Source organism: Acomys russatus, chromosome 21, assembly GCF_903995435.1.
Source record: "Acomys russatus chromosome 21, mAcoRus1.1, whole genome shotgun sequence".
Lineage (NCBI taxonomy): Eukaryota > Metazoa > Chordata > Mammalia > Rodentia > Muridae > Acomys > Acomys russatus.
The window spans coordinates 34,773,268-34,791,792 of NC_067157.1; the positions used below are offsets into that span (position 1 = coordinate 34,773,268).

Below are 18,525 nucleotides of genomic sequence, written 5' to 3' on the forward strand. Positions count from 1 at the left end.
CAAAAAAAAGTCTTTAATCTAAAAACTCATTTCCCAAGGCTAATTAATAGCCAAGCCCTACCAATTTTTATCAAGTTCTTTCACTAACAAGAGTCAGCATTTTCTTCAAAATGAGATAATATATAATTGATTCTGGTAAACCTTCTAAATTAGAACATGATGCTGCAAGCAGTTCAAGGGAGAAAAATAGCCGTACTTTTTTTTTCTTTGGTATAACCAAAAGGAAATCCAAAAGTTATCAAATGTCAATAGTGCTAGTGACAAACTGTCATGTGAAAGGTTAAACTCTGGTTTTAAAACAAAAACAATTCTTTTTAAAGGAAAAGCTTCACCCACTGTTCTATAGTGCATGTTTTCTGATTTAATTCTGAAAATATTTTATTTGATAAGCAGGAAACAAAGGCAGCAGTATCACTCACCCCCCTGCCCTCCTCTCGGGAGATCCTACTCTTGCCTCATTCTTCTGTGCCATCACCTCAGTTGGCAAAGAAGGGCTTGGCTGCAACTCCAGAAGGGAATTAATGTAAACAAACAAACAACAACAAAGAGTCCTCCCATGCTTCTGACATCGGGCTAGAAATGTGTGCAGTAGGCACAGGACACAGTCTTGCCACTTCCACGTGTGTTATTTTTACAAAAGAAAGTAGAGAAAGAGAAGGAGGAGGAGGAGGAGCAGGAGGAGGAGGAGGAGGCAGCAAACCTCTCCCACCCCCAAAAAGTACCTGAACCAGTGAGTTGCTTAGCCGTTTCTCAGCCTCTTCACGGTTTTCACGTGTGTCTCCAGTTGTAGCAAGTGTACACACAGACATGTTCTGTATTTAGCGCCAACCCACTGCCTCTTAGAAATAACAGCTTAGAGTCTCTTCTTAGTGACCTTACTCATTCCCATACCCATAATGTTTCGAAAGCAGTTACCACCATGGTCTAGAAGACTCCATTACTCTGCTTGAACGCTGACGTTTTCTCCTATTTCTACACATAATGTTAGTGTGTGTGTGTGTGTGTGTGTGTGTGTGTGTGTGTGTGTGTGTGTGTTAGAATGAAGTGTTCAAAATGCATATATTTACACACACCCAGCATTTTGGAGAAATAAAAACAAAAACAAAAATCTTCCCCAGGAAGCACTTTCAGAAGTTGAAGCTTCTACTTGCTTTAAGCCACATGGCGAGTGAGTCCTGAGTGACCCGCAGAGCTAAGACTTCTCCCAACACCAAGGCTGAGTAGGATGCCCGCAAGCCAGGAAACAGCTGCATAGACTTCCTAGAGTAATGCACTGCCCACCTTCCTGCCTCACTCAAGAGAGGCAGGTCTGGCCCTAACTTTTCTGTTCAGTACCCACACACTGCTCCGAGGGACCATTGCCCTCTGCCCTTCCTATCCCATCCACACGGGCGGGCTCCTCGCTACACAGCAGGCTGTCCTGGTCCATCTCCTGCCCCACCAGTCTGTCCAAAGAGCATCCCCTGGCGGCATCCAGAGCCCCGGTGTGCTTTGTTGTCTGCTGGCTCCACAGGTTCTCCCTCTCCCTCGGAGATGACGGTCATGGGGCTGCTCTGGATGCGGTTCCGCAAGCTGTACCTGCTGCTGGCCGCGGAGGGTGGTGTCCGGCTTCGGCTGTACCGAGGGCCCGAAAAGGACAGACTCCGAGGCATCAGGCCTTCATTCTTGGCCCACTCTTCCTGGGCTCTCCTGTTTTTGTTGGGGGAGCAGCTGGACGGGCTGTCCGGGACATCTGACGAAGGCTCTGACCTAGATCTCTGGAATCGAGGGTCCGTGGACTTGAGCATCTCTGCCGCCGACATGCGAGCGCTGGTGTCCGCGCGACTCCCCTTCTTCAGCAGCAGAGCTTTGAAGTTGTCACTGCTGGTAGCGCTCTTCTTAATGCTTCTCTGGATGGACCCTACTTGCTTCGGAGAGGCCAGGCTAGGGGCAGCACCCGTGGGTGTCACTGGCGGGGAGGGAGAATGATTTCGGGTGTGATCATCTTCCGAGTCTTTACGGCCAAGGACTTTCCTTTTAGATCTAAAATAATAAAAACAAAATTTAAATAAAAGTCAACTCTCAGCGATACTCGCTGCAATCCTGTCACTATGTACATTTGCCTCTGAAGACATGGCACCAGACACACACACACACACACACACACCATAGAGTATGGCCTAAAGCATTTTTTGTTCAACAGTTCTGCTCAGTGTTCAACAAGAGTAATGAGTGAAATAATGACAACTTCAAATTATAGAGCTGGAAAACAGTTTAGAAAGAGTCCAGTCGAATTTATATATTAAAAGGGAAACTGAAATGTAGGCAAGGACCCTCCCTCCCCCAGCCCACAGACTCACTTAGCACAGCTCAGTTCATGTTTCTGCAATTTACACTGCTTACCCAGCAGGGCAACTCAGCTCTTCCCAACCTCTCAGGCACTAGCCTGTGGCATGATAATGTTTTGATTTGCTTTTAAATGGTAAGACGATGCTGAGACACAAAAAGCCACAACCATATTGTGGAAATTTGGGGATAAACTAAAAGAGACAGCAAGATTAAAAACAAACAAACAAGCAAATAAAAAATGCTGTTTCTGAGGAGGCAGCTACCTCTTACAAAATGAGCTAAATTTAAACTTCTGATATCTCTGAATGTTCTCTCTCTCTCTCTCTCTCTCTCTCTCTCTCTCTCTCCCCCCCCCATGTGTGTTTCTAATGATGATGGCTATAACAGACATTTAAATAGTTAACAACAGCTTGAAGTCTAATTACTTCAATAAATATAAAAATTTCACACCTCAATTGGTGTTCTACACTTTCCATCTGGCTTTAAATCGGAAGAGAATTAATTTGCATTATTATAAAACTCGAGAGCTATGCTTCAAATTGGATAGTGTTTATTTTACATTATGAATTTAGACACTGAAGGACATGAAAATAAAGTTCTAAATGTCCCAGAATTCAGGTGAACTTTGATTAAACTGCTAGTTGGTATTAATGCCACAACAGATATTAGCATACAGCCAACCTCTCTCTTTACAATGTATTCCTAAGGCTACTTGGCATTTAGTTCTCCCATGAGTACAGAGAATAGTAGAAACTGGATGATTTCTATATCTGTAATAAATGGCACTGTCTCTGTTTCAGAAACGCTGCAGTAATTTGGCTCCGTAACAGTTGAGTTTCCTTGAGACTGAGTAGGTAGTACACACAGTAACTTGGCAACACACATCTCTATGGCTTATGACTATAAATAGAGACGCCTGTATATTTAGAAACTTGGTGCATTCCATACTAAATCAAAGACATTAAGTCTCATAAGACTTTCCTGACAGTTAAGTTCCAATTGGTTTCATTTAATTGAGAAAGTATTTATTGAGTGCTTATTATGTGTCCAACATGGCTACCGTTAGGAACATCTGCGTAAACCTCTACAAATGTCACTTACTTTGCTTTCAAAAGATGCATTTTCACTTTCCTGTTTTAAGAAACAACCAGGTAGCTAGCTCCCTTTTTATTTCTAATGAGATCAAAGAAACCAGTGAGGCAACAGTTATGAGGTTGGTCTTTAAGACCAAAACTACAGCTGAGAGACAAAAACGAAGACAAGACAAAGACCTACATATAATTCTTTGTCAGCTCAACTTGATAATTCATAGTCCAGTTTGTTTTCCCCCACGTTAGACGCTTTGGTACGGCACAGAGTTCAAGTTAAGGATGGAACTTTCTTCTACCACATGCAACAATCTTTTCACTTAAACTCTAAGAACTTGAGAGCTTGCTGGCAGAGGTTATTTATACAGAGAATCAAATCATTTTTATAAGGTACTTGGTCTCATAAGGAAAACAAAGGACTCTGACTCAGGGAGAAATATTCACAGGAATTATTTAGAACCCTGGTAGTAAGGAAACCTCAACAGCACAAAGGTTCCTCTACACTGCATTGGTGCTTTAAGCACTTGTAGGTATCTTAATCTCATTATTTTCTACTATGATGCAGCTGTGGGGAAGGATTTAGTTGTATACAGCCAAGCAACCTAATAAGCAAAGCCACACAATAACAGTTTTCTTTGAAAAACCAACTGTACTTTTCTGAATAGCCAGCAGATGGCGCTAGGGCTATACAGTAAGATTTAAAGAGTCATATATTACCCCCCCCCCCTTTTTTTTCCACTCTTGCCAAAGAAATGTTACTCCTTGAGAGACTTAGGCATGCTCAGTCCTGCACCCTCACCACAAAGCTCTGGGAGAGAAGAAGTGAAGAAACAAATGTGTGGAAAGACTGTTAGAGCCAGAGGTGGTGAACAACTTTAGGAGAATAGCATTTCCGGATGGATGTACAAATGAACTCACACTCTGTAAAAGACCTGAATAAAGGCAAGCTATACAAAACCCCAGCACAGAGGAGGGAGAGTGGGCACAAACTTCCACCCCTCATCAAGAGGCGATTCACAAATGACAGCTATTGGGAGAGGGAAGGTCAGTTTCTTTCAATGGAACCACTGGATATTTCAACCACACTCCAGGGCAGCTCAGTGAGTTGGACAACACAAATTGGACCTCATTTGTTTTAGTGGCTTTTAAATTTTTTTAAGAGAGGAAACACAAAGTTGGATGGGGGTACATATGGGAGGAGTTTGGGGACAAAAAACAAAAAAACAAAAAAGAAACATATACTCTTGATGAAATATTAAGAAGACAAAAAGAAAGCACTATGAAATTATGGGTTTTCTAAAAATAAACACACAAGCAAAAAATAATGATAAATAAACCAACTAAAGCATGCTCAGAAAAGCAGCTCTGTATAGTGAGGCTCTGTACCCTATGTCCACAGAACACACGGCATTCCTCACTCCTGATTGGATCCAAATCTTGTAAACATTTGGTCATATGACTGACACACTAGGGGTCTTGCCAGCTACAGCTGTGTCTACAAGGAGGCATCACACTCACCCCTCAGTGTCAACACAGAAATCAATGGAACAACGTAAAACAGAAATTGGATTTAAAAGGAAATTAAAGTATAAGAAAGACACTTAAAAATGAATAAACTTAAATGAGTCATGGCTAGTTAACAGAGGAAATCTCAAGAAAACGGAGGGGCCCATCTGCAAAGAAGAAATGATAAAGTATATTAAAGTACGACAGAGGAGCTTGGGTTACCTGTGAATGGCTGCAAACAGGTCTTCTGTGGTCCTGGGTCTAGTGGGGGTCATCACCTCATCACTCCCTTCTTCCTGCGACAAGTCCCCAGTGTCTGAGGAGGAAGTAGCTGCGTTGTGTTCCAGCAAACCAGCTAGAAAAAAAAAAAAAAAGGCAGGAAAACACTAGATGCTGTCCTTTGCCTGGCTCTGAAATATGGCCCTTTCCTGCCATTCCTGACAATGTGACAGGCAAGGGGGCCGGGGTGGGGGTGGGGAGCCCGGTGGGTCTGCAGTTTAACACTCACTAGCCTGGCATCCAGAGCGATTTCTTGCTACAGACTTTGGACTAATTTGCTCTTAAATTTCGTTAGAACGTTTCTTTGAGATTAACCCTGCTGCAGAGTTACCCCCACTCCCCACTCCTCACTCTTTCCTACTCTTGGATCCAGAGTTTTGTTTTTTTTTTTTTTTTAATTTTTCACAAAGCAGCTTGGGTAATGAGGTGTAAGAAGCCCACACACTGCCGTCTTTCGCCTAAGTCTAGGCTGCTTCACCTGGTTTCCACGAGTGTTCAGCAGCCCTATTTGGCTCATCTCCAGAGGATCAGAGGAGTAAAACAGAGCAGCCAGGCTTACCTCCGCCGCTCTGTTGAGACAGGCAGCTCTTCGCATTTCTCTCATCATCCACGCTGCTCTTGGCTGACTCTTGTTGTGTGGGGCCCGGTGAGGTACTGGGCTGGACCATGGGGACATTGGCTTCCACAGTACCAGGGGACAAGGACCGTGCAGTTCCTCTTTCCAGAACGGGACTGCCGGGGGTGGGGGCCGTAGCATGAGAGCCAGCTTGGGGTGCTGGGGTGGATTTCTCCTCTTGGCTGTGCACAGTCTCCCCGTCTGCCCTGCTAGGGCTGGGCACGCCTGGGAATGCTTCGCTCCCGTTCTCTGTGGGCTCCGCGGTGAAATCTCTCTGCGGAGGTGGTACCACCAGGAACAGTTTGGGTTTCTTGGAGATGGGGGGTGGCTTCCTGCTGGGTGACGAGTCTGGGGCCAGAGTGGTCTTGAGGCTGGGCCCCAGGCCTGGAACTCCATCGCTGCGGCTGTGAAGGCTGCCACGCTCAGCTGCACTGTCATGGTCACCCTGACTCTGGCTCTTGGCAGGCATCAGAAGCGAGCTCGTCACAGAGGCAGGCTGGCTTTCACTCTCCATTTCATTTATGCTATTTCGGGATTTGAGGAAAGCAGATGGCTTTAAGTGATACTGTGGAGCAGTCGGAGTTCGTTGTTCCTGTACTGACGGTTCAGAAAACAGAGATGCCTCGGCACCTGAGTTCTTTCTCACTGGCCTCAACTGCACCATCTGCAAAGCTTCCGTGGTGATCAGGGGCATGGGGGGTCGGCAGCCCTCCTCCTTGTTGGCAGGCCGCCTGGGGGCCTCTCGAGAGGGTTCAGACTGGCTAGAATTTTTCACAACAGGCCTATTTTCTTTCATGAACTTGGGGTCCAAGGGCGGAGGGGGTGGGGGTTCTGAGGAGGGCAAGAAAGGTGGAGGAGCTGGCAAGGGAGGTGAGGACCTTGGCAGAGGGGGGCTAAGTACTATGGGGGGAGGAGAAAGGCACCTGTCAGTGGGGGAGCAGGAGGGAACAAGGGCTTCTGGTGGTGGAGGGGGGAACACAGGAGAGGGAGGCAGAGGAGAGCCCTCAGAGCAATCCGCCAGAGGAGGAGGTGGTGGAAGATAAGGGGACTTGGGAGAAGGTGGAGGGGGAAGAAGAGGGGGAGGAGCAAGGGGAAAGGCCAGGGCTGAATCCGGTTTCTTCACGGTGTTGCTTCCTTCAGTAGAAGTATTAGAGGAGAGAGAAGTGGATGAGGAGGAGATGGACACTGAGGAGATCAGAGATGACTTCCTTTCTGGAACCTTGGGCTTGGCCTTCCCCTTCCCATTTGCTGGTGAGGCTGATTTTAAAAACACAGGCACAGGGGTGAGTGCTGTGGGTGTATTCGACTGGCTAGAATACCCACTGGATGGAGAAGTGACTCTCTGTGACTTCTCTGGTGAGGTGATCTTTGGTTTAACTGAGTTGCTGGGCACTTGGGGCATTGGGACTCTAGAGCCCTCTTGGGTGTGGCGTACTGGCCCATTTCCAGTTGGTGCCTCATTGCTGGCCGAGCAGCCCCCTGCGGGGTTCCCTGGATCCTCCTGCAAGCTTGTGTAGTCGATATAGTAGCCCCAAGGGTCCGTGTACTCCGACTTGATGCTGCTTGTGTCGCTCTGCGACGGCGTGACACCACACAGAGAATACACATTGGGGGTAGTAGTGGAGGTCATGCTACTACCCTCGCTAACAATGCTCTGGCTCCTTGACCGAGGGAGCCAGGGTTCCTCAAAGTCACTGCAGGGGCTCTGGGAAGGCGAGCTGCTACCCTTGCCAGGGAGGCTTAGCTTCAGCGAGTGCTGGAGCGAGGCGATCAGGCTCTCATTGAGCACCTGTCCATTTGACTGGCTGTTTTTCTTGGGAATCCTTCGCAGTGAGTCTGTCCGAGAGGGTGGCAGGGGTGGTTTTTTTGCTTTCTTTAGAGAGATGTTTCTCGAAAGAGATTTGTCTTGGTGACAGGCCTGATCCTGTTGACTCCCCTGAGTCCTTCCATCAAAAACATTGACCATGCTGTGCCTGCGGTTCCCAAAGCCATCACTGATACTGTACAAGTTCCCAGCCTCTTGTCTAGAATCACTTTGAGTGGCCGGATAGTAACCATCCTGGTCCTCTGAATACAGGGACCTGGCATCCTCCTTGATAGATGTTTGGTCCAAACTGCAGCTACTCATGTTACTGGTAGGGGTGGAGCAACCAGGGGTGGCCAGGTGTGGCTTCAGTGGGGATGCCTGCCCATTGCTGGATGACTTATATTCCCAGGCCTCAGAACTGCCACATCCCCTGTCCCCTGAATAAGTAGACTCACTCTTGCCATCCATGTCCGGAGGGTGGGGAGGAAAGCTCAGGCTGTTTCTACAGTGACAGAGTATGGCTTGGGACCCATTCTCCCTACTTGCTGGGGCATTTAGAGAGACCTCGGAATCACAGAGGGATAACAACGTGGCGGCACTGGAAGCAGGTGAGGCTAAAGCCTTTGAGAGACTGGTACGACCTTCGTTCCAGGGGTCATCTTTCACGGAACATCTGGGTGTGGGGTGGTCTCTGGGTTTTATCTTTGAGTACAAAGATGAGCCAGGTACTCTGCTGTCCAGCTGTCCAGCGCTCTGAGCAGGGTGAATAGCAATAACCTCTGAAGAGGACAGTAGGGTGGCGTTTGGAATGATGCTGGTGGAATAGGCTGCGTGAGGCGAAACCACGCAGGCTGGGCTTGCTATGCTTTCACTCTCTAAGAACTTCAGCTGCTGGGATTTGGGCCTCAAAAGCATCCCAGTCCTTGAGGCACCTCCTAAATGTGCAAAGTTTTCACATTCCTGTGAGTTACTGCCCTGGTAGGAAAAAGTGCCATCCATATCTTCAGCAGAGCCCAGGGCACCCATCCTTGCCTCCAGGGAATAGGTGCCTGCTCTTGCACTAGAACGCGGAAGACTGTGGAAACCAGCATCGCTATTGAGGCGAGACGGGAACACAACACCAGCTGAGTCGCTCAGCACAGACATGTTGCCAGAGGAGCCCGACAGGTGGTTAATCTGGGCGGCAATGCCTAGTCCCTTGTGTGCCCTGATCCTTCTCATTGACGGTGGGATGATTTTCACGTCTTCTGTCTGACAGCTGGAATCCCTGGTTTCCAAGCACTGCCCGGCAGACCGATAGCTATCAAGCCTTCCTAACGTAGAGTAGTGGTCTGGGGTGTACACTGAGTGACCACTACCATCATCATCTTGGCCAGTGACTGATGCTGGAGATAAAGCAGAAAGGCTTGTTAGCTGAAAATAGAAATCCATAGGAGGTTAAGATCACCTGTACTCTCAGTGCCCTCTGACTCTCTTATAATAAAACAAAAACAAAACAAGACACTATCAACAACAAAACCCCGCAACCATTTTCTATTTGACTCGGTACCCAGCTGTACTTAACTATTCCTGGTATCTCCTAAAACCTTTGCTATCAATTTCGTGTACTTTTCTTCTTAACTGGAACTGCAGATCATCCTATAACATGAATAATGAACACGGAATTCTCGGGTGTCCCCTTTGAGGTCATGGTTACTGAGTACTGTGGGAGACTAACTTTTTAAATAAGTGATGTTTGCCGAGTGTGGTGGTTACCCCTATAATCCTAATCCTGAGGAGGAAGGGGCAGACAATCTTGAGTTCTAGGCCAGTCTGAGCTATATAGTGATACCTTGTCCCCACCAACAGCAGAACCCAAGGAGACAGTTCAGTAAAGTGCTTGCCACACAAGCTTGAGGATCGGGCTTCAATCCCTAGAAAGACACAAACCAGGCCAGCATGGTGGGTAGCCAGGTAATCCCAGGGCTCACTGGGCAACTACTCTAGCCTACTTGGGAAACTCCAGACTAATGAAAGACCCCCGTCTCAAAAAGCAAGGTGGGCCAGGTGGTGGTGGCTCATGCCTTTAATTCCAGCACTTGGGAGGCAGAGGCAGGTGGATCCCTGTGAGTTCGAGGCCAGCCTGGCCTACAATATGAGTCCAGGACAGCCAAGGCTACACAGAGAAACCCTGTCTCAAAAACCCCTTCCCCCCCCAAAAAAAAGCAAGGTGGATGAATCCTCTACCCTCCACATGCGTAAAACACCTGTATGAACACTTGCCCACAAACATACCACCCCCCCTCACAGAAACACATGCACATATATACACCCCCAACAGCAACAAAACTCCAAAAAACTACCTACTAGGAAAGACTTAAAGGTAGCCTTCCCCCAACCAAGTTACAGAGCAAAGTACCACATGCATCAAGCATCAAATAAGTGGAGCCGTCAGACAATAGGGCCACAGAGATGCCATCCAAATGATAATGGTCTAAAACCAGTGTTAATTGCATTGATTCTTCTATCAGAAAGAAGCTCTAAGAAAAAGAAAATTGATTTATGAGTCCATCTGTGTTTCAAGGATTTCAGTATTCATCTTAAGCCATTATCATCTGTCTAGTGGTGACATTCAAAAACAATCTGCTGGTTAGGGGAAGTGCTACAGGATCTGATCCAGAACATTCCCTCAAATTAGGGATATTTATTTCTTGGAGCTTACAGCCAACCAAAGAGTAGTATGTTCAAACGAGAAATGAAGAAACACAAGCAGGGATAAAAAAAAAGAAGGAAGTAGGTGATAAAAACTGTAACTGTAAATAAACAGATATCAAGATATACAGAAAATAGCAGAGCTTAAAAAGAAAAAAAAAAAAATCACAAAGCCAGGAACTTATCCAAGACAAACTAAGAAATAAAATCAATCCTTAGTAAAAATCAAATCTTTAAAACTAGTGGCAAAGCCATGGTTCGATGTTTTGTTTTGTTTTTCATTCAGCAAGAAATATGTCTGGGCAGACTAGACAAAATAACCTTATCAGATTGTAAAATATGAAAACCCTTTAACATGACGCTCACATATATTACTGCATCATCCTATGATTAAGGGTTATAGGTCATACGAAGGGGGAAACAGGAAAAGCCAGGGGGAGCGTTAAGTGGGGCAGGAGGACAGACTAAAAACAACGCTAAGGGTGTTTGAAAAAGCCATAGAGGATCATATTTCACATTTACCTAAAACTAGATATGACATGTGTGTTGTGCACATGCGTCTAATGAAGTTAAATAAGTTTACAACACTTGAGGTGGTAATGCTCCCCCAAAGAGCTATAGACTAACAAAAACTTCAGTGCCAGGCATAAGGAACTTCCTTTCAAGTTGTTGGTCAGGTGAGTCCAAGTAACTCCCCAAACAATTATAAGGTATTGCTGTTGCCTTGGGTTGTCTCCCAGAAGCTGAAGGTAAGTGGCAACATCACACACTTTGAGCATAGGGCTTAAAGGAATTAAACTGAAAACCTCCTTTGAGGACTAGCCCTCACAGTGCTGAGATGTGCTACACAAGCTGCCAAGGAAGAAAGCCAATCCATAGTCCTAACCACCTATGATACTTAACAAACTACAACAATAAGCCGCATGGAAAAATATCCCTAAAATCGCAATAGTGGCACTTATATCTTAGTGGTAGCCATCAAGTGTTTAATTGGTCACAGGGCTACTCCACAGGAAGGAGTGGATGGCAGTACTAAACCTAATCAGTTATCTGTGACCAGGGACGGTCATGAGTTTTAAAGAACCCACTACTCCCACTGCCCAAACTAAAATAATTACTAATTACACTCTAAATACTTATCCTTGTACCCACAGGTAAGTGTAGCTCATATCAAAGAAGATAGCAGTTGAATACTATTACAGAAATCCACAGGTGGTCAAAATGCAGAGACCAACTAATTGTGGGTTGCCTAGATCCAGCTGATAGACAGACAACATAACTCATACAACTAAGACTCATATACGTCTGGGAAGAGGGAGTGTGGATGTTATAAGAGGCAGAAGACCAGGAAGTCTGTTTCAAGATTATATCCTGCTTCATCCATCAAATCTCAATAATATGACCAACTAAATAAGACCCAGACAATGACTACATCAGTTGACATGCCAGTGTGGGTGGGGGAAATCTTAAGGGGCCACATCCCTAGATTAAGAACAATTAATGACTACTGTGTGTGGGGGTCATCCCCATGTATGAACACTCTAGGTGATTATCCAATACCAAGTGGTCAGTCCTTAAAACATGAAAGAGCAACACTAAATCACTTAAGGAGGATATTCATAAATGTATATAGACAAACATACACACGCTTGAAAGAAACCATGAATTTGCAATGGGGGTCATGGGAATGGTTAGGAGGGGGAAAACAGCGTGTATATATAGTACACATATAAAATTTTAAAAGATTAATTTAAAAAGAGAGCATAAGGGAAAAGGTGATTTTTTTTTTTCCTACTCAAATGGAAAGCAAAAAGTTATAAGGCACCAGGAATGCTTTGGTAGTAAATACTAGAGGGGTCAAGATGCAGGCTTTTCTGAGCACTACTGGCCACCCCTAGAAGGACAAGGGTTGGGATGGGGTTCCTAAGAATTGTCCCTGCCCGACAAAACATAACTGTTGGCATAACGTTCTTGTGGACTGTGTACAGTTTATACTTGTTCATTCAAATGCTGATTTCTCCACTCCACTGTCTGGATCAATCTGCACATCGCATTGTGATGTTTATTTCAAGTTTGTGTAAACATGCCACCCTTTGTTCTCTGTGTTGCTAATAAAAACCACCTTGCCAATGCTGAGCAATAACAGAGAATGAGGTGGGACATCTGATCCACTGAGGGGAGGAGAGAGAAGGAAGGAGAGGATGGAGCCACAAGGAGAAGACCAGGAAGTAGCAGGAGCAATGAGCCAGACCTAGGAATGGAGTAAAAAGCAAGTATAAAGTGGAATATCAGAATGGGAGGAAACTATACTAGCATGGAGATTTAGGATGGAGTAATTATTGTGCAGCATTGTGCTATAGGCTAATTAAATAGATGTTAGTCTCTCTGTGTGGTTATTTGGGTATAAAGCTGGTTAAGGAATAATCACTGATTTCACTAAAATAATAACTCAATATTAAATATTAATAATCATTCAACACATAACCATCATATGAACATGTCCCCAATTATATGTGCGCGCGTGTGTGTGTGTGTGTGTGTGTGTGTGTGTGTGTGTGTGTGTGTGTGTGTACTCTCATCAGCTTCGGAGATGTCACAGTGCAAGGAAGGTTCCCCAGCAAAAAGCCCTTTCCTTTAGCATGACAATGGAAACTCAATATTGTTATCAAAGATGCTCCTATCACCTTCCTCTACACTCTGGCAGGTATTTACCAAAACAAGAGAGACACACAAACATATACATTAAGACATCTCTCAGAAAGAGGGCAAGTGGAACCAACTCAGCCTCCTCAACATCAGACCCGAGGAACGAGCCTCCTGGCTAAGAGAAATCTTATAATGTTTAGTAAAGAATATGTGGCCCCCACATGCTCAACATGTGATACTTGGTCAATAAAAGGAATTATCCATGAGAATGCCTGGAAAGAAGCTATTTCTCCAAAGACTGATTGACTAATTAGAACTACAGTGATGTGAAGAGGCTAGAATGTGGCAGGTCCACAAGGTAATTATTTTAAGCTTTAGCCCCATAAACAACTATTCCTCGCCTGTCTCTGTCTTGGAACTAACATCTTGTAACTAACAGATAAAAACCTTTTAGAATCTATTAAGTTAGCAGACCACTATCTTCTACCAACCCAAAAGCTAATCATCAAGTTAGCCAATGAGGCATACAGAAAAGCATTCCCTACACTGCGGTAACTAACCTCTCTGCTGCACTCGCCAATATATTCTAAACTTAGCTTGATTTATGAAAGTCTTCTTTATTCTGTAAAAATGTAAAACTTCCTGAAACTGCTTCCATGTTGGAAGATGGAATTTAGGGTAACCTAAATCTGTGTTTCCGGACCATGGTCATTTAAATTTGGATCTAGAATAAACTCTTTCTTATTCCTGGAAGAAAGGAAGGAAGGGATGAAGGAAGGAAAGAAGGAAGGAAGGAAGGAGCCAAGTGGGCAGAAATAGAGGGAAAATATCTACATTAAAGATAGAAAATTATAAGGTATAAGTTTCTAGCACTTGGTGATGTGGAAGGCTGACCTGTTTGGTACCGGATCAATTCCGAATGTTCAAGGATATCTCAATTTCATGTCATAACAGGTCCTTTTCTTTCAATACCATAGAAGTCAGCTATAGATATAGTTTTACTTTGGTGATAGAATTCCCTCATTCCTAGTATGTGAAACCCAGGACTTGATTCCTGTGTGTATTGGGGGGGGGGGCAGAGACTTAAAAAGAGAATATTAAAAAATAGTGCAACTTCCTCCCCATAAATCTGCATAGATTTATGGTAGATTTTTCAACTACCACTATTACACTGTTCAAACACCACAAACAAAAACCTGATGCCTTTGGGTAAAATGAAAGGTGTAAAGCTATTCTAGGCTCCAGAAAAAATGCTAGACAAAATGCTTCACCATCTACAGCTGAGTTATAGCTCTCTTATGAAAATAATAATCTTTTCTTAAAGATGTTATAAAAAATTGGATGAGAAACAACTAATATAAAGCCTATCAGAATGACCACGAAATTTATGCTCCCAAAACAAACTATGAATATTTTCACAGAATAAATTTCAGTTGTCTCAGTAGAGGAATAGATAAATGCTATGTGCTTAAACAAACAAAAACAAAACAAAACCCTAACCACAAAAGAAGAACTAGTAATAAAGGTCTGTCGTTTAGGTGCCAACAGAGGTCATGGAATTTATTTGAATTTAAAATATATATAAAGATATCACTTTCGCTAAAGAGAACCTATCAACTGTTACCTTTCATGATATCCACCAATCCCACTAGCCAATATTTAAAAACAGAATATAATAATGCCATATAGAAACTTACTACTGTAGAAGCTTAGACAAACACAAGGAATGTAAATGCAGCCAATCATAAAACACAGGAGAGAAGCAGACATCACATACTACCCACTAAAATCTCAGTTCCGGAAACTGGTGATATTTTTTTGAGTCACTGGCCAAAAGGGTCCCTCAGACCCTCCTCCCCTGTCAAATATCACAGACTATTGCCAATACTACTGGTTACCTTCTACTATCTAAAGTTAAGCCCCTGCTGTTGAAGACACCACATACTTATGTCATCAAACATGGATGTAGAGGAATGTTAATTCAGAACTTGGTTGTTCTGGCAACTAGCTAAAGACTGTCTAGTTCTATGTGATTTGGCTGGCAAGAGATCATATCCAAAGGTCTTCTAGACCTGTGTGTGATCCGGCTGGAATACAAACATGCCTTTAATCCAGGAGACAGAGGCAAACAGATCTGAGGTCGGATCTGGTATAGAGCAAGTGTCAGGAAAAGAAACGCTTAGATCTAGGCGTGGTGAGAAAGAGCATGAAGTTAGGTGGATAAGGAGCAGAAGAGGTTCTAGGACAAACTGGGGGAGGAGTTAGAATATGATCAAAAGATGTTCTATAAAAAATAAGTACTAAATTAAAAAAAAAAAAAAGAGTTGTTCTCTAATTACTTCTTTTTAAAAGTCTCCTCCCATTGGAGCCCAGACTTGCCCCACACTTTCCATGTTGCTGAGGATGGACCTGAACTTCTGACTGTCCTGCCTTATCTCCTCAATGCTGGGATTACAGGTGTGTGCCATCGCATCTGTTTTAGACAGGGATGGTGATCAAAGCCAGAGCTTCTATGGTCTTAGCTACATCACCAGCCAACTATCCTTTAGTTTGATTGGTTGGCCTTACTTTCCCCCCAATATTGCAGACTGAACCGAGGACCTTTACACATGCTAGGATAGTACCCTAATACTGAGCTACAGTCCCAGATCCTTCACCACATTTTTTTTTTTTTAAACTTTGAGATCATCTCACTCAGCTACCTAAACTGGCTCTGAACTCACCCTGTAACCTCAGCAGACCTTGAACTTGTTACTTTCCTGCCTTGGTCTTCTGAGTAGCAGGATCACAGGCCTGAGCCACCAGCTTTTAGCCATAGTGCCCCACAATATGGGGAAAATGTTTTCTTTCCAGCACTGGTGGTGATCCCATGTCACATGTAAAAAAGAAAGAAGTGCTTCATCAATTAAAAACAATGTTAGGGAGCTGGAGAGATGGCTCAGAGGTTAAGAGCACGGTCTTCTCTTCCAGAGGTTCTGAGTTCAATTCCCAGCAACTACATGGTGGCTCACAACCATCTATAATGAGATCTGGTGACCTCTTCTGGCATGCAGGCACACATATAGGCAGAACACAGTATATGTAATAAATAAATAAATAAGTAAATAAATCTTAAAACAAACAAACAACCCCCGCCCCGCCAAAAAAAAATGTTGGAAGTGCAGAACGTGTGGCTGCCCTTGATGGGCAGATCATTTCAGAAAATCAAATAAGCAACTAAGCTATTGGGTCTTCCTGACTGGCTCAATATTGCAAATGACTAAAGAGTCTAGTTTGTAGGATACAGAGTTGGCTCAGCAGTTAAGAACACCTGTTATTCTTTATTTTATTTTATTTTATTTATTGGTTTTCCAAGACGGGGTTTCTCTATTGAGCCTTGGCTGTCCTGGACTCGTTTTGAAGACCAGGCTGACCTCCAAGTCATAGAAACCCGCCTGCCCGTGCCTCACTGAGTGCTGGGATTAAAGGCGTGCACCACCACGACTGGAGAGTACCTGCTGTTCTTACACATTACCCAGGTTTGATTCCCATCACTGACATGGCAGCTGACAATCATCTAAAAGAACTCTAGTCCCAGGGGATTGGGTACTCTCAGAAGCACCAGGCATATATGTTGTCCACATACATGTGAGCAGGTAAAACATTAATATACACAAAATAATGAAATAAATAACCCCTCCCCAAATCCTAACAATCAGGTTTTAGTTTTCATATAAGAGACGTCAGAGGACAATTCATAAAAAACACTTGTGTAGATGTGCATCTTTATTCTGGCCAAACTATCCTTACTCTCTGCACAAAGTCATAAAGAATGAATGTTTTGGTTGGAAAGGCAACCTTAGTGGTTAACTAAGGGCCCAGCTGCCTGGTTTTATGGTCATTCCTTTGAAGCACATCTTCTGAAAAGGCCACCTCATGAAGAAACGTTACCTGAGCATTATAAGGAATCAGCTCATCAAACAGTTGAGAATACAAATACTGATTATTTCCCCATATGTATGACCTGTAACTTCAAAGGGAGAAAAGGCTTGAAAGGTTGAGATATGACTAAATTTTGAAGAGAGAAAAAAGTGTGCATACGTCACTAGTACGTAGATTTATAGACAGTTCATAGAGGGCTCAGAAAATGCCTGAACAAAGACAGATTTGAGAAATCAGTGCAATTCAGTCTTGTTTTTTCTTCTCTTCCTCCTCCTCCTCTTCCTCCTCCTCCTCCCCCTCCTCCTTCTTCTTCTTCTTCCCCTGCCCCACCCCGAGACAGGGAAAGTACTGTAGTCCATAGGCATTCCACTTAAACCTCCCAAATGCTAGTTCTCACTCTGTAGCCAATGGCATTTCACCTGCTTCAACCTCCCAAGTGCTGGAACTCTAAGTGTGAATCACCGTGCGGGCTCTGCCTTTGTTCTAGTTTGTTTGTTTATGTTGTTCTTTCTTTGTTTTATTTTTAGTGTGTGGGGGTGCACACATGCAGAGGGTACTGCCTCAGACTGCAGGATGGAGGCAGAGCTTTGGGATCCCAGGAATGTGTGGTTCACCCAGTGTTGAGTGGGAGCCAAATTAAGAGATAAGCTTGTTTCACCTAAGTCACTTCTCCAGACCCTGCCTTTGGTTTTAAACCCTTGCGTTGGAACCAGGTCATTGGGACTATGTGGAAAGAGGCAAAGCACTACTATTCTTATCCAAGGGTATCTACAATCCAGAAGGGTATTAACACTCTAGGACTAGATGTTGGTAAAGGGGAAAAAATGCCATTTGAGAAAGAGTAGGTCTGCCCTTCCTCCTACAAGGTATTTAAACTATGACCCTGGAGGAAAATGAATACGTGCACTCTCTGTAGCTTTGGAGGCTAAAATGGGATCCCAAGGTGCTGTAATTAATATCTGTGTTGCTAGGATAAGCTCATTTTGACTAAAAGACCTGTAAGCAATTTCAGAGATAATGATTCTTGTATTTCTCCAGTGTAATCTTCAACCGTAAGTAAAAGTAAATTAAAACATCCATTTGGGGGGGCTGGAGCTTTGGCTCAGTAGTTAAGAGCACTGACTGCTCTTCCAGAGGACTCAGGTTCAATTCCCAGCACCTACATGGCAGCTCACAGCTGTCTGTAACTCCAAGATCACACAAACATACGTGCAGGCAAAACACCAATATACATAAAAATAAAATTAAATAAATTAGAAAAACATTAAGGTAACTATTATGAAAAAAGTCCACAAGCTGACAAAAGAGGAAGAAGTGAATTTCAAGACAGTAACATTATGTCCCCCCAAAATAACAATGGCCTAAAAAATAATAATAATAATAATAACAGTGGCCATTTTCCGTGTACCAGGGACCAGGTACATCCTGTTTATAAACTCATTTGGTCCTCAAACAACCCTATGAGGTAGTAGCCTCTGTGAAGGTCACCATCCCATTTGTAGAATCAAGGCAATTCAGAGAGGTGGAGCAATGTCTAGGGCTCGAACCCCAACAGTCTGGAGCTGGAGCTGTGGTAAGATGGCCTTGCCGGCTCTCCTGCTGGGTCCCATTGATACACAAGGGGAGAAAATGATCACAGGGGG

The 18,525-nt window shown here is 44.0% G+C and overlaps 1 protein-coding gene across 1 annotated transcript in view; it reads right to left on the bottom strand.

Annotated features, from left to right (window-relative positions):
• Positions 1-661: 661 nt before the first annotated feature.
• The window catches only part of Nhsl1 (NHS like 1), a 232,096-nt gene continuing 214,232 nt past the window's right edge, over positions 662-18,525 (bottom strand). The window contains 4 exon segments of the mRNA XM_051164464.1: positions 662-1,480; positions 1,482-2,022; positions 5,145-5,277; positions 5,761-9,009. Coding sequence (XP_051020421.1) covers positions 1,316-1,480; positions 1,482-2,022; positions 5,145-5,277; positions 5,761-9,009 — 4,088 coding nt within the window. The 3' untranslated portion in view covers positions 662-1,315.